Raw genomic sequence first — 15,579 nt, 5'->3', positions numbered from 1 at the left:
AAAGAGGAGGAGTTGGGGTGTAGAATCACGCAAGCGAGATGTTCTCGCTCGTGCGGCGATGCTTTGGAACTGACTGGATTTTAAACACGAGAATAAGGAAGGAAGGGGGGGGGGGGGGGTAGACAACTTACCATTGACATGCCATTTCATTTCCACTTTGTTTAAGTGTGTGTGTGAGGGGGGGGGGGGTTCTATGAAATTAGGCCTTTGAACCTAATGGCTTTTCAACAAAAGAGAGGTGTGTAGTAGACAGCCTAGCATTGACACGCCATTTCATTTCCATTTCACTTCACCTCTGAGTTGCTGCGCGTCATTCATTATCAATTATCGCACAAGAACTTTCGATCTTATTTTAGCTTTACATTTTACTAAAAGTAGATGTCTAAAAGAAAGCACTGTGCTTACACGTTGGAGTTTAAAATTAAAATACTATGTGAAGTCGATGAAAAAAAAGTTGATCAAGACAGATATGTAAAAAACTTGGCATCCCGAACTCAACTTTTTCAACAATTTTGAATTGAAAACGAAAACCCCCAAAAATATTTTTAAAACACACACAAAAAAATAAATAAAAATTAATGGTTACGAAGACGGCATTTATTCAACAACTCCATTTAACGGGAAACCCATGATACCATTAAATGAGCAAATTCCTTTAAAAGTTACTACCATTGAAAAACATTGCAAAACGGGAACTTGCTTTAAACCAAAATGTCTTTAAACCGAAATGGTTTAGAAGGTCCCCAAAATTTCGGTTTAAAGTAATTCTACTGTATCTATATATCCTCTCTGCGGGACCTTAGAGTCTGTGCGAGACAGTCTATGGGAGATAACAATTTTCTTGACCCAGCCAAACGCTCTCCTGCTCCGAACGATAGAGAAAGTCTGTGCCTCTGTTGTCTGTTGAGTTTGGATTTTTTCAAAAATAAACATTTATAATCATTCTAGATCTCTAGATAGAAAACAATTTAAGTGTAATATCAACAATATGATAGATCTTAGTACCTTCTTTTAAATCTAGGATAAACGGTTCATGGTTCCAAAATTTCTCAAAATCTGTGACTGGGAATTCTCACTGGGCAGCTTCTCGACTCGGCGTCTCGCCCTCGATTCGATAAGTTTGACGTCTACTTTCCGTTTAACTTTATATTAAGTTACTTATTAAAAGTAAAAGTAAGCTAACTACCGACGTCCAGCAGCATATCTATGTCGATAACCTATCTAGATTGAAATGGGACTTTTGCATGGAGAGAAGAGGGTTGATCACTGGCAGCCAATATTAAATGTACTGTGGTGGTGCCTTCAATTTCAATCTTCACTATCACTGTCTTCACTCTTCACTTTTCCAATTAATGGCTATCTAATCATTACCGGTCTAAGGCTAGTCTACTATAGACTGGAATCAGTCTACCTATATTAAGCACTTTAAAAAAAATCCAGCATTCATCTAACATAATTGTTCAGTAAACTTGGCATCCCTAATTCTAGGAATTCTACCAATTTCAGTTGCAATGTTTACAATCAAAGTGGTGAAGGATTCAGCTGAGCACTGAATAGAGTGGCAACTCTGTTGCTGGTGCAAGCAGGCATTCCAACTACAAACTACAAGCGTGTTAGACCTCGTTTAATCGTGGTAGTGATAAGATTCATTCTCCATTCTCGAAAATGGCACTTCATGTGAACGACACATTTCGCTCTTTTGAAGAGTTTCAAGAAAAACTTCTACAGCACCAGACTTTAACATTTACCCAGTTCACTTTGAGAAACTCAGAAAAACTCCCAGAGAGCGACGTACTTGCTGCCAAACTAAGATACAGTGGGCTGAGATACACTTGCAAGTATGGAAAGGCGGTGCATAAATCAGTAGCACAGGAGAGATTACATCAGAAGTAAGCTTTTTTTTTCACTAGATCTTGAATTTTACTATAGGGTAGGAATGTGATTTGTCGGATTTTAGAGCTGTGATGGTTGGGAGTTCATTTCAGATTGTCTTGTCTTAAGATTTGATTTCATATAGGAAGTGTCAATTGCCAAAGAGTGAGCCCTTGGTAGTTGACGATTCATCAATTACCAAGGAGTAAAATTAGAACTCTTCATGTGCATGCAGTGATTTCAGTCAAACCTGGATTTGCATGCATAAGAATCTTGAATTTCTCTCTTCCAATCATTCATTCATTGTCATTTGTCATGGAGAAAGGTAAGAGTCTACGCTCGTTGGCATTGGTTTTTAATTTTTAAAAGTCTTTTTTAAACGAATTCCAAGATGACTTAAAATCATATCAAAACAAAAACTACTGTTGTTTTCTGATCCAAACGTTAGATTCTGCGGAAAAAACAAACAGAAGAACAAAGTGGCAATTCCTCTCCAAGTACAGTAGAATTACTTTAAACCGAAATTTTGGGGACCTTCTAAACCATTTCTGTTTAAAGACATTTTGGTTTAAAGTAAGTTCCCGTGTTGCAATGTTTTTCAAGGGTAGTAACTATTTAAGGAATTTTATCATTTAAACGTATCATGGGTTTCCCGTTAAATGGAGCTGTTGAATAAATGCCGTCTTCATAACCATTAATTTAAAAAAATAATTTTTTTTTGTGTTTTAAAAATATTTTTGGGGGTTTTCGTTTTCAATTCAAAATTGTTGAAAGAGTTGAGTTCAGGATGCCGTGTAATTTAAATATCTCCGTCTTGATCAACTTTTTTTTCATCGACTTCACATAGTATTTTGATTTTAAACTCCAACGTGTAAGCACAGTGCTTTCTTTTAGACAACTTTTAGTAAAATGCAAAGCTAAAATAAGATCGAAAGTTCTTGTGCGATAATTGATAATGAATGATGCGCAGCTATTCAGAGGTGAAGTGGAATGGAAATGAAAAGGCGTGTCAATGCTAAGCTGTCTACTACACATCCCTCTTTTGTTGAAAAGCCATTTCATTAGGTTCAAACGCCTTTTTTCATCGACTTCACACAGTATTTTGATTTTAAATTCCAACGTGTAAGCACAGTGCTTTCTTTTAGACAACTTTTAGTAAAATGCAAAGCTAAAATAAGATCGAAAGTTCTTGTGCGATAATTGATAATGAATGATGCGCAGCTATTCAGAGGTGAAGTGGAATGGAAATGAAAAGGCGTGTCAATGCTAAGCTGTCTACTACACATCCCTCTTTTGTTGAAAAGCCATTTCATTAGGTTCAAAGGCCTAATTACATAGAACCCCCCCCCCCCCCCCCCCCCCCCCCCCCCTCACACACACATTTAAACAACGAAGTGGAAATGAAATGGCATTTCAATTGTAAGTTGTCTACCCCCCCCCCCCCCCCCCTCCACTTTAAAATCCAGTCCAGTTCCCCCCCCCCCATCATTGTCGTTGAAATCCATCAGTTCCAAGCATCACACACGAGCGAGAACATCTCGCTTGCGTTATTCTACACCCCAACTCCCCCTCTTTCCTCATTTTTCGCCTGTCAGTCACCCGCTGTCTTCCTTTTCCAGTCTGTGCGATTGTGGTGTTGGCCAAGCCCAAGTGCAGTGATTGAAGTGTTTGCCTCCCCTCCCACCCCCCACCACCCATTTCCCTCATCTTATACTTACGCTCTGTTTAATATCGCCGGGCATTATTACGTGTGGCTTCCTTCCTGAATTTTTGAAGACAAATATAGAGAGAAAAAAGGAAGGTGGTCTCAAGTTGTTTCGGTTTAAAGAAAGTCCTGCTTAAAAGTATTTCGGTTCATCGTAAGAATTAGTACAAAGATAATGAAGAAACTCGTACAATTTATTAAATTCTTTGCGGTTTAAGGTATTTTTCGGTTTAGCTTCTTTCGGTTTAAAATAATTTTACTGTATAGATTAATTTTTAAAAAAGGATTGCCTTTGATTTAAAGGAAAATGTGTTGCACATTGTCATTATAATAAGAAACTATTCATGTAATGGACTTGTGCAACACCAGTCTGTGGCAGTTAATAGTTTTAGCAGGGCTGAGAATCTTCCACCTAAATGATGGTTTATCTCCGCCCATCCCCATCACAATTCCTCTTTTTTCAAATGTTTTTTGGATAAATAAACAGTGATTTAAAGAATTTATCAGAAATTTTCCGGTGAATTAGCCGTGTCAAACATTTTCCTCAAAATCACAAAGTCACCATTATGTCTTATGTCATATTTTGACACATGTGCTCAATCTCGTGAAATTCAGTGACGGTCCCATTTTTTTTACGTCGGGCCAGACAGAATGGCACCAGATGTCACAATTGACACAGAAGGCGAGTGGTGTAATTTGATTAGCTAGATGATCGTTGAAGGGCTAGGGGAGGGACAAATGGGTCGTAGGCCTTTTTGATCTCTCTCTCTCTCTCTCTCTCTCTCTCTCTCTCTCTCTCTCTCTCTCTCTCTCTCTCTCTCTGTGCCTCTCTCTGTGTGTGTGTCTCTCTCTCTTTCTCTTTCTCTCTTTCTCTCTCTCTCTCTCTCTCTCTCTCTCTCTCTCTCTCTCTCTCCTCTCTCTCTCTCTCTCTCTCGCAACCATCCATTAAATCATCTGGTTATACAGAGATAATATATTAGAATAGAGCTATGGTGATTGGCTTAGTTAACTACTCTTTCTTTTTACCTTTGGACTATGGCTTTAAATTTGAGAGATTCTTGGAATGTATTTATAAGCTGAGTAACCACTAGGTTTCGGTACCCTAACAAAGATATTGTAACCTGCTTTATATAGTAAAAACCAAAACAAAACACTGGCCTTTTATTTGAATAAAATTGTAGGCATTTAGGGACAATTCATTTAAATGTTTTCGAATAGTAAATTTATGTCTTATTATAAGAATGGATTTATACTAGTAATAGTAATATACAATTACATAATACTAATATAAAACTATGTTCCTGTTATTTTTACACTTTGCTTATGTTTGATCGATAGACCGATAGACCGAGACATTTTCTTCCTTTTTGACAGATTGCTATTATCATCACTGAATAAAAACACTCACCAAAACCACTACATCAACATCTCTACCACCACTACTATTACAACCACCACCACATCATCCCTACCACCACTACTACTACAAATAACACCACAATATCCTTACCACCACTACTACTACAACTACCACCACATCATCATTCCTACCACAACTACTACAACCACCACAACACAATCATATCTAAGACTAAGACCACTATTACTAAAATCACCACCACATCATTATCCCTCCCACCACTACCACATCATCCCTACCACCACTCCTACTACAACCAACACCACACCATCATCCCTAACACCACTATTACTTCAAATAACACCACATCATCCCACCACTACTACTACTACTACTACAACTACCACCACATCATCATTCGTCATTCCTACTTCCACTGTAACCACCACCACTACTTCACCCACCACCACATCATCATCCTACCACAACTACTACTACAACCACCACATCATCATCCCTACCACCACTACCACGACATCATCATTCCTACCACAGCTACTATAACCACCACCACACAATCATCCATATGACCACTACTACTACTACAATCACTACCACATCATCCATACTGCCACTACTACTACAATCACTGCCACATCGTCCCTACCACCACTCCTACTACAACCAACACCACACCATCATCCCTAGCACCACTACTACTACAAATAACACCACATCATCCCTACCACCACTACTACTACTACTACTACTACTACTACTACTACTACTAACTACTACTACTACTACTACTACTACTACTACTACTACTACTACTACTACTACTACTACTACTACTACTACTACTACTACTACTACTACTTCTACTACTACTACTACTACTACTACTACAACTACCACCACATCATCATTCGTCTTTCCTACTTCCACTATAACCACCACCACATCATCATCCTACCACAACTACTACTACAACCACCACATCATCATCCCTACCACCACTACTACTACAACTACCACGACATCATCATTCCTACCACAGCTACTACAACCGCCACCACACAATCATCCATATGACCACTACTACTACAATCACTACCACATCATCCATACTGCCACTACTACTACAATCACTGCCACATCATCCCTACCACCACTACTACTACAACCACCACCACATCATCATCGCTACTACAACCACCAAATGTAATTACACTTTCAACTTTTGAAATTCAACCGGGTCGTGTCAGATATTGCTGTGAGACAAATTTTGGATCGCATCTCAGTAGATTTTAGTGAAATTCAAATTTATAGATTATGGTCACATGGATGGGTCATGATCTTCACTATGAAAATTTCCTCCTTTTTTGTGACCAGTCATTCTCACCCCTGAAATTAGTAAGGGAGTGTCTACGTACACGGTAACCGGACACCTAGCCTCAGGATCTACGTACACGATAGCTCCTGTAAGTGGTTTGCCGCTACAATACAAGCAATGGATGGACCTCACTCTGTATGTGTGTGTGTGTGTTATTTTAAAAAATCAAAAAATACAATTTAACCCATTAAAGGCGAGATTCAAGGTTACCGTGTATGTTACTGTGTACGTAGATCCTGAGACTAGGTGCCCGGTTAGTAACGAAAATAATGATACCAAAATATTGATATTCCTCTTTCTTACGAAGTTATGCATCTTTAAGTGAACCCCCCTAAAACGTTTTGTAAAAGCGAACAGCAATTTCCAGTCACAACTTTCTTATGGGAGAGTTGAGTCACAAATTGACTCACACTGCTACTGCTCACTAAACTGCCTAAACTGTATACGTAGACACTCCGTAATAGTAAATAGTTGACAATTTACCAACTGGCTTGGTCTGTGACGAAAAGAGGAAATGAGAGAGAGAGAAGGAGGGAGAGAGAGAGAGGAGAAAATGAGTAAATGAAAGAGATTTATGGATATAGAGGCAGAGGTGAAAATCTGAGATAATGAGAGGGAGAAAAAGAAAATGAGAGTATTAATAGTAACATATCACTCCATATTCTTTGGCAATTAGGAGTTGAGGATTTACCAACTGACACGGTTCTAGGCAATAAGAGGAAATGCGAGAGAGATAGAGAGGGCGAAAAGAGAAAATGAGAGTATTAACATTGCAGCCAACTGTCCCGATTTTATAGCAGTCTGGAGAAGAAAAAAAATATTTTAAGAAAAAATACGTGGGAGGACTTCCATAATTTCACAGCACTTTTATAATGTGCCTTTTAGTAATGACTGTAATGCTGAGCCTCTTAGCTCCCTAAATTAGCTTAATGATCTCATTGACACCTACATCATTATTAATGGGTTTCAACACTGTTCGTAATATAATACTGTTTAAAAAAACAAAAACACAAGGTAATCAGAAAAATCATATCAGTCATTAGACACCCATTCCAATATATAGACAAGGACTCATTTGCTTTTTTAAATGTGCCCCTGAACTATACAAGCTCAGCCAAAAGTATTATAACGAGCTAATTGAATTGGAGCATCACTTAATTGGAATGATCTGTTGATGACATAAGTTTTAGCTCTATATATAATATCTAGTGGTTACTTCCATTTCCATTAATTTCAGAATTATATATTTTTTGAGAAATGTAAATATTAGACCTGTAAGCCCTTCTTGGTCAATCAATCAACTGAAGTGAACTCAGCTAATTTGTAAAATTGAAAAAAGAAGAGTAAGAAATACTATAAAAATCATGTGCATAGTCGGATGAATGGTCTGAACACATCCCCGTGTGGCTATTTTCAAACAGCCTTTGTGAAATTATTTTTTCGCTTTCCAAATTTGTCATGTTTACAAAGGTACTCATCCTTGACTGAGTGGATAGCTATATATTTCACTTTCTGCATTGTAATAGGTGATTTAAATTTCATGACAAACCATTTGAAGTACGTTCTAGATAAATGTATGAAAATGAAACCAACATAATTGTCACTTTCCAAATTCATAGCTGCCTTCTATTGCAAAAAATTTGTAGAATTTAGAAATTTTCACTCCAATTTGACTCCTCTGGTCGAATGGCTCTGAAAAACAACTGAGTTAAGTTTAAAGTATGACCTTAAGGTTATACTGTGCTTTTAGCAGACCTGCCATACATCCCAGATTTTCCGGGATTATCCCGGATTTAAGCCAACATCCCGGAATCCTGGATTGTCAATGCCGATGTTTAAAAAAAAAAAAATTTTTTTAATAATAATTTTTTTTGGGTTTTGTTTTGTATATTTTGCTTATCGAGGATTTGCATCAATTCAGTGCTTCACACGATAATTAATACAACAGTGACCAGCATAGCTACAGCCCTCACCGCTTAGTTACACAACCACGGGTACGCACGCCATTAGCTCTCCCTCACTCTCTTAGTTCAGCTAACTCTCTCGTTCTATCTCTCTCTCTCTCTCTCTCTCTCTCTCTCTCTCTCTCTCTCTCTCTCTCTCTCTCTCTCTCTCTCTCTCTCTCTCTCTCTCTTTTAAAATATTTTTTTCCCTTTCTCTTTTTCTCTATCTCTTTCCCTCTTTCTTTCTCTATCTCTCTCTTTCTCTCCCCCTCTCTCTTTCTTTCTTTTTTCGCTCTCCCTCTTTCTTTCTTTTCTCTCTCTTTTTCTACATTCTTTCTTTGTTTCTCTCTCTCTCTCTCTCTCTCTCTCTCTCTCTCTCTCTCTCTCTCTCTCTCTCTCTCTCTCTCTCATTATGTTAATGGATTGCACGAAGGAGATAAATAAACCATGGGATAAACGAATGCAAAAATTAAAGAAATACAGTAAGCGGCAATGACGAACAAGGGGACATTTTTCCTTATATCCCTGATTGGGTTGAAAAATCTCTGATTTTGCTCCTCAAAATCCCTGAATGGCATAATCCCATGTTGGCAGGTATGTTTTAGGAGTGCTTGTACTTAATTCATATTTGCCATTTAAATCACATTGTGTCTCTTTTCTCTTTCCTTTCTTATATAATGTAGCGTCAAGCCTATCATCAACCGTTCCATCTTATATCATAGATGTCAACCTTTTTGTAAAAAACGGATTTGTTCCGTAGTTGGCTTCTCTGTAATTTTAATTTTAGTTCAAAATCTGTATTTTGTAATTTTTGGCTGACTTTGTAGGGATCTCAACCTGTGATTTTCGTTTATCATGTCATACATCAACTGTTGACCGTGTTTCTGAATGATGCATCATATTTTGTACTATGATTATCATTTCAGTTAGTTATATAAATATAATGCTAATTTTCCCTTATATTTTTCTCATACCTTCTTTTCAGGAGTTGCTTAGAATTATGCATGTGATTAAATTGAACTAACATCTCTGACAATGAAGCCTTCAATTAAAAGCTGTATTGCTAATAAGCTTAAACACATTTTATTATTTCCCTTTATAATAATTAAAATGACAGCTTTTAAAATTTTTTAAATTTTTCTTTTATTTCTACAGATAGTCTATGCTATTTTGTATTAGTCTCATTTTTTTAAAAATTACCACGTGGAACACTGTTTGGTTCAAAATGAATTCACTAGACCCATTTTTAGAAGTATTTTTGTTTATGCATATCATGTAATCATTTAACCAGATTGTTGATTCCTATAAATATCTAGGAAAATATCTAGGATTTACCATTACACCATTGACAATAAACTGAACTGGTATTTGCATGTAAATAATATTTGTTCAAAACTTAAAGAGTTCTAGATTATTTTTCCTTAGAAAACTAAATTTTTTTCACGCTACAAAAATTTATTATTTTTAATTTGAGTTTTTATTTAGTGCAATATACAGTAAACGTGCTCAAAGCGCTTTACAAGGGGTCCCTGACCAACAGCAACTCGAGACATGACCCTGTCAGGCAATATTACAATTTTTTTCAGAACAGAGACAACGCTGTTAATGGCCACCTGAGTAGGGTGAGAGAATGTGAGTAAAGAGGACTTAACAATGCTCTGAGCAAGGCTCAAATTCCGGACCTTCCGATTCAAAAGCGAGTGTCATACCACTTGACCACATAGCTGCACAAAAGAAATCCTTAATATGTTCTATTTGTCAATACTTCAAAGTGTTATATTATAACATTTGGAATCATTTGCTGGGGTGGGGCCATCACTGTTGGGGATAGAGAAAGAATAGATACAATTGTAAGAAGAGCCGAAAGCATTGTGCAGTCTACCCTGCCTACACAAAATACCCTCTTTGAGGAATGTTCCTTTAAAAATGTTTGTACAACTTGAAAGATAAGCATCCTCTATTTTTAGTATAAAAAATGTCCAAAAAAAACGTTTGTTCACAGATACAATTTTTCAAAGTTATATAAACAGCATTCATCGTTAATATGACGATATTGAGTACATTATAATCAATATTTCAAATGATTAAAATTAGAGATTTCATATCTGTAATTGCGACATAATGTAGATAATAAGCAATAAATCATAAATTAAAAATTTAAGGCAAACTACATAAGTTATTATTTTATTGCAGTTAAATCAAATTGTTTTTATTCGGAAACAAGTATGACGTGAACTCATACTCACTAGCCGAAACTTACGTGTCAACACAAGATTTTTTGGAAAAACTATGAATTCGTGTCATATTTTGTGGTGCGTAACTTTTTGACATTTTTTACAGGGTAAATTTTTTGATATGGCATCAACATGGTACAAGCGGGTGGTTGGATGGGAGCATCACCCTTGAATCATATACCTATGATGTTCGCATGGGTGTACGATCCGATAGTGATGTCGTTTCTTCTTCTCTTTACTAGCCTATCCTGCTTCTTTGGTTTGTGATTGTATTTTTGACAGGGGATATTTTTTTTTTCTGTAAATCTTCTGCCTGTTTGTTCTTGGTTATTTATAATTTAGCTTATGATATCTTTAGGTTATGATTTTGATTTACATTTGTACTATTTTTGTTAGATTGCTTGTTTTTTTTTGTTTCAGCTGTCTCTCATATAACCTCAATTGTGTTGGAAGAGACCTAAAGCAACAAAAAAAAAACAAACAAGTTAAGACAAATGGATTCAAAGGTTTACACAAATTTTTACAACTTTTGATAGAGGGACAGCTGAGAAAAACCAGAAAAACATGCGCCATTAATAAATAATCTGACTATAATGTGTTATGTCATTGTATTTCCTTTTTATTATTTATTTGCTTTACCATTTTCAGATATTCATTAGTCTATGGCAATACCCAATGTAAATTTCCAGAAGTGGATAAAGTTCATCTTATCTTATCTATCTTTCTTGTCCCATGATGGATGGGAGCTGATGTTCAATTTTAATTTTGTTTTTCTATAGGACTTACAAGGTTGACTGTCCGGTTCAAATGAATGTTCGGCTAAATCGCCCAAAGGGACAGGATGCAGTTCTGAGGATAACGAAGATGGTCACTGAGCATGCAAATCATGAAGTCTCCAACAAGGTAATTAATTTTTACCACTTAGTATTGTGAAAATCTTCATCTTATACTTATATACATATAGTTCATTTTGTAACTTTTCAAAATGAAAGTGGAGATCTGATCTGATATGCCTAAGGTGGTGTATTAAAAATTATTGAAAGTAAGTAATTTAACCAAGTTAAATTTATGGGAGCTATAACTTTTGTTTGCACGCATATTTTGCTCTGAAATTTTCAATGAAGTTAATTTCTTTAATTCAGATGAACATTTTTTCTTACTCTTTTACTTTTAGTCATCTGTCACCAGCCATATGAATTAAGTGTTACGGTATCATGAAATTGGCCTTCGTCTTTGTAAATCGCTTTCATACACAAATACCATTTAAAAATAGGTCCAATACCTTTTTTGCCGTGTTTTCCAGGTGTTTCAACTTTACCTGGTACTTGGGGTTGGATTATTCAGCGTTAAAATGAGTTCGTAGTTTTCTCGTTGACGTAGTCATCCGGCCTTCATTTGCTAAGCTTTGCTGTTTTGTTTTTTTCTGTTTTTACCACATTAATAGATTTAATTTATTAGTATTACATTGAAAAAAATATAGACCTATTCACATATCTGAATCATAGATAAAACAACAGTTCAAACAATGAGGCAAAATTTCTGCTCCAAATTGATGGCACTTTATCAAGCACATATATATCAATTTCCAATACAATCCAATCCATACTATTGAAACTGCAACTGAAGATAGACGCAACATTTGTGTGACGTGGGATGGTGTTAGGATATGATTCTGTGTCACAATAATAGTAATAATATGTCCTATGACAGAACTGTTTTCTACTCATTGACAAGTAAACTTTTCATAATTGCCAGAATTTCTCAAGTTGCTTGGGAGGAAATTCAATAAGCGTGTTGTACTTGAGCAAAAAGGACTAGATTTGTGTATAAGCTTAATGGTAACTTATGGGTTTCTCACCAGTAATGAAGCTTCAAATTAATATTGATGCTGTGCATTTTTTTAAAAGTCAAATACTCACAAAAGCTGCCCTCCAGGAATCGTACTAACACACAAAATTATTGTGTTACCTTATACGTTTATTAATGAGGACTAATTTATTAAATTCATCTTTCTCTGGCATTTAAATTATTAAAAGTGGGTAAACAATACAAAACAGCAACAATAGTAACAACACTACATGACATTTACTCATACACTCTCACATTTCTCTGATTTTTGGCTCTCTTTGAGAATTAACATTTAATTATCTTAGTTAACTAATCGCCTAGCAGGCAGTCCAAAAACAACAAAGAATTGAGTAATGTCAACTTCAGTCCTTTTATAAGTTTTAAAACCCTCATTACTACTTTTATTAGATAATAGGTCTCATTAAAATATGTGACGGACAGAAAGAAATAGACCTCTGACTTATGTGGACAAAAGCAATTATTTTCTATGAAAACAATAAAAACTAGATATTATTACTAGTAACATGAATTGTTTGGATAACCTGAGAAACCATTGGAGTAGAATGGAATTTTTAAAAAATTTAACGTGAAGTGAACGTGAACGACACACGAAAGTTACAAGCAAACATCACACTCATGTTGTGTTGATGAGTAAGAAACAATGTTTAAAAAAGATCAAACTGCTTGAAAAATCATGTATAAAGTAAGTTTGGCAGAGGAATATATGTTCAAATTTAATGAATTATCTTCCATCAAAAATGAACAACAGAGTACAATATTCATCAATTTATGCTTATCGTTTTTTAGACAGACATGTTGATATTGTGATTTATGACTTCTGAACTGAAAAGGACCATTCCAATCCTTTTAGGATATGAGGACAATAAGGATATAATTATATTTTTTTCAAAAAGTTTAACAAAGTAATGGTTGCAGTATACGTTCATAGAAATCTGTTTTCTGGTAGTCAAGAAGAGTAACAACATAAAAAAAAAAAATGTAAGATATTGGTACAAATAACAAAACTGCTGTTCTAAAATTTTGTCCATCAGATCCAGTCTTTCGTACAATGAAAGATGTGTCTAAGTCCAGTTATGATTCATAATATGAAGTTCACTTTATATGTGTTTTGATCTGTTAAAATTTTTTTTTTTAATAAGAAAATAAAAGGAAACAACATGGTTTGGAGGTCAAGAACTACACCACCAACGCAAAGTACTCCACCCTTCCTATCCCCCCCCCCCCCCCCCCCTTATCTTCCACTCCCATCTTATTACTCTCCCCGAACTGTTGTTTTCGAGAAAACAAAAAGAAAGATGACCCAGAACATGGGAGATCACCTTACATCATTAAAAGATTAATATTGTAACTGAAACACACTCAACCCCCTCCCCCAACCCTCTCTTTTCTCTTTTTTATTTTTCAATCTAGAGCAAAATGGAAAAAATTCCCAAGAGTCAATCAGCTAAAGACCTGCTCTTTATTTTAGAAGGGTTCCAAGACACCATATTCGACAAGCTGCGTACCTTTTGGAAGACTTCTCGAATGTGTGACTTAACATTGCAAATGTCTGAAGGAGCTCTTCACGTCCACTCATGTCTCATGGCTGCCTATAGTCCAACCATTGCTGACATGTTATCCAAATTAGAAAGTTATTTCAATGAGAAAGGGAAACGTAGTCAGAGAATTGTCACAATTGATGTCAATGATTTCAGCCTTAGGGTTATGGAAGCTGTTGTTTCATCCCTCTACACTGGTAGACTAGAAGTATCATCAAGAAATGTCAAAGAATTACTTAATGCTGTCAGGTAATCATTCTGTTTAGTCATTTTATGATACAAAGGATAAAATTTGGTAAATGGCTCCTACAAGACCAAACATTTCTTAATATGTCAGAACAAAACTGGCAGCTGTTTCAGTGATGAATTATTCTGTTTATTGTGGAATTTGTTAACTCTCTCGAGTTCACCCTCATTGAAAATTAAACAAATTTGTTCGATTTTTCCATGCAAATGAACTCGAAAGAGTTAAGCAAATTCTGATTCAGTTCTAATAAAGACAATTATTTGTCAAGGCTGTGTGGCCTCGTCTTATCTATTCAAACTCTAAAAAGAAGTCATGATGAGATATATATAAATAATTTAGATGGCATTAGGTCCAGTGGAACAAATATCGACATTCGATTTGCAAATAAAACAGCACTTATAGCAATATCTCAAGGTAAGCTGCAAAGGATAGCTGACCAAGTTGTGAATAATGTTAAGAATCCATTTTTGGAAATTGGGTAAATGGATACCACAGATAACAGTGATCCTTTAAGCAACGGCTCTACATCTAAAAGAAGGGGGTAGGGGGTCAATTTGACCAATCCAAAGAATGTGGGGAGGGGATGTGCATTTTTTGGCCTTTTCTAATTAAGGCCAGGCGAGATGTCATGTATAAAATTGTTTTCTTTCAATCAAATAAACTTCTAGTAAAATAATAGGAGCAGCATAGAGCGTATTTTTTTTTTTCAAAATGATCTAATGAATAGCCCCAGGCAATAAAAATAGTTACACCAGTAATTCATTATTCCCATCATCCTTTTTCAAAATACTTTCTCTCCTCCTGAAATTCAAACACAACATTTATTACTACAGTTATTTCGTTGGTTATCATATACTTCTGGTATGGAATTTTTTTAAAATTCTTTTTTATTTTTTTTGTTCGTGGCAGGTCTGAAAACATTGTAGGGTAAAGAGAAATCAAGTGAATTATATTTTTTGATTAAGTTTCTTTACACAGTTTATACTAATTATATCGATAATGGTCATGATACCTCACTGTCTTATTTCTATTCATAATGGGCTTTTTACTCGTTTAATTTTTATTTTTGGTATCATTTTTGGCTCTCTAGGGTACTTGTGTAATCAATCATTTCAGTTGTTCTCTCTCTTTCTTTCTTTCTTTCTTTCTTTCTTTATTTTAGGATTTTAAAATTATTATTTCAAACTGCAAGAGATTAAGATTAATTTTTTTTTTTAAATTGAATTTTAAACAAGTTTTGGATACTGCTGGTGTGTTTAAAATAAGTTCTTAATGCTGTCTGTAAGATACAAAAGAAATACATTTCAGCTGAAAGAAAAATTAATTTCAGGTTAATGATTTGTTGAATGAAAAAGTGGTGCATGAAATATGATTAGAAATGGAGAAAAGTCTAAAAAGATGAAGAGATTTCATCG

At 35.4% G+C, this 15,579-nt stretch overlaps 1 protein-coding gene across 2 annotated transcripts in view; it reads left to right on the top strand.

The window, feature by feature from the left end:
- Positions 1–856: 856 nt before the first annotated feature.
- The window catches only part of LOC144976485 (uncharacterized), a 37,085-nt gene continuing 22,362 nt past the window's right edge, over positions 857–15,579 (top strand). For both annotated transcript variants that reach the window (XM_078920777.1, XM_078920781.1), the window contains exons 1-3: positions 857–1,889; positions 11,290–11,413; positions 13,790–14,166. In XM_078920777.1, the coding sequence (XP_078776903.1) occupies positions 1,666–1,889; positions 11,290–11,413; positions 13,790–14,166 (725 nt within the window). In that variant the 5' untranslated portion in view covers positions 857–1,665. The remainder of the gene's footprint in view (positions 1,890–11,289; positions 11,414–13,789; positions 14,167–15,579) is intronic.

The sequence above is a fragment of the Berghia stephanieae genome, chromosome 1 (genome assembly GCF_034508935.2).
Source record: "Berghia stephanieae isolate SIO BIC M18660-M18661 chromosome 1, UCSD_Bste_1.3, whole genome shotgun sequence".
In the NCBI taxonomy this organism is placed as follows: domain Eukaryota; kingdom Metazoa; phylum Mollusca; class Gastropoda; order Nudibranchia; family Aeolidiidae; genus Berghia; species Berghia stephanieae.
Note: the sequence above shows the minus strand (reverse complement) of the source record. Positions and strands in the feature narration are given on the sequence as shown.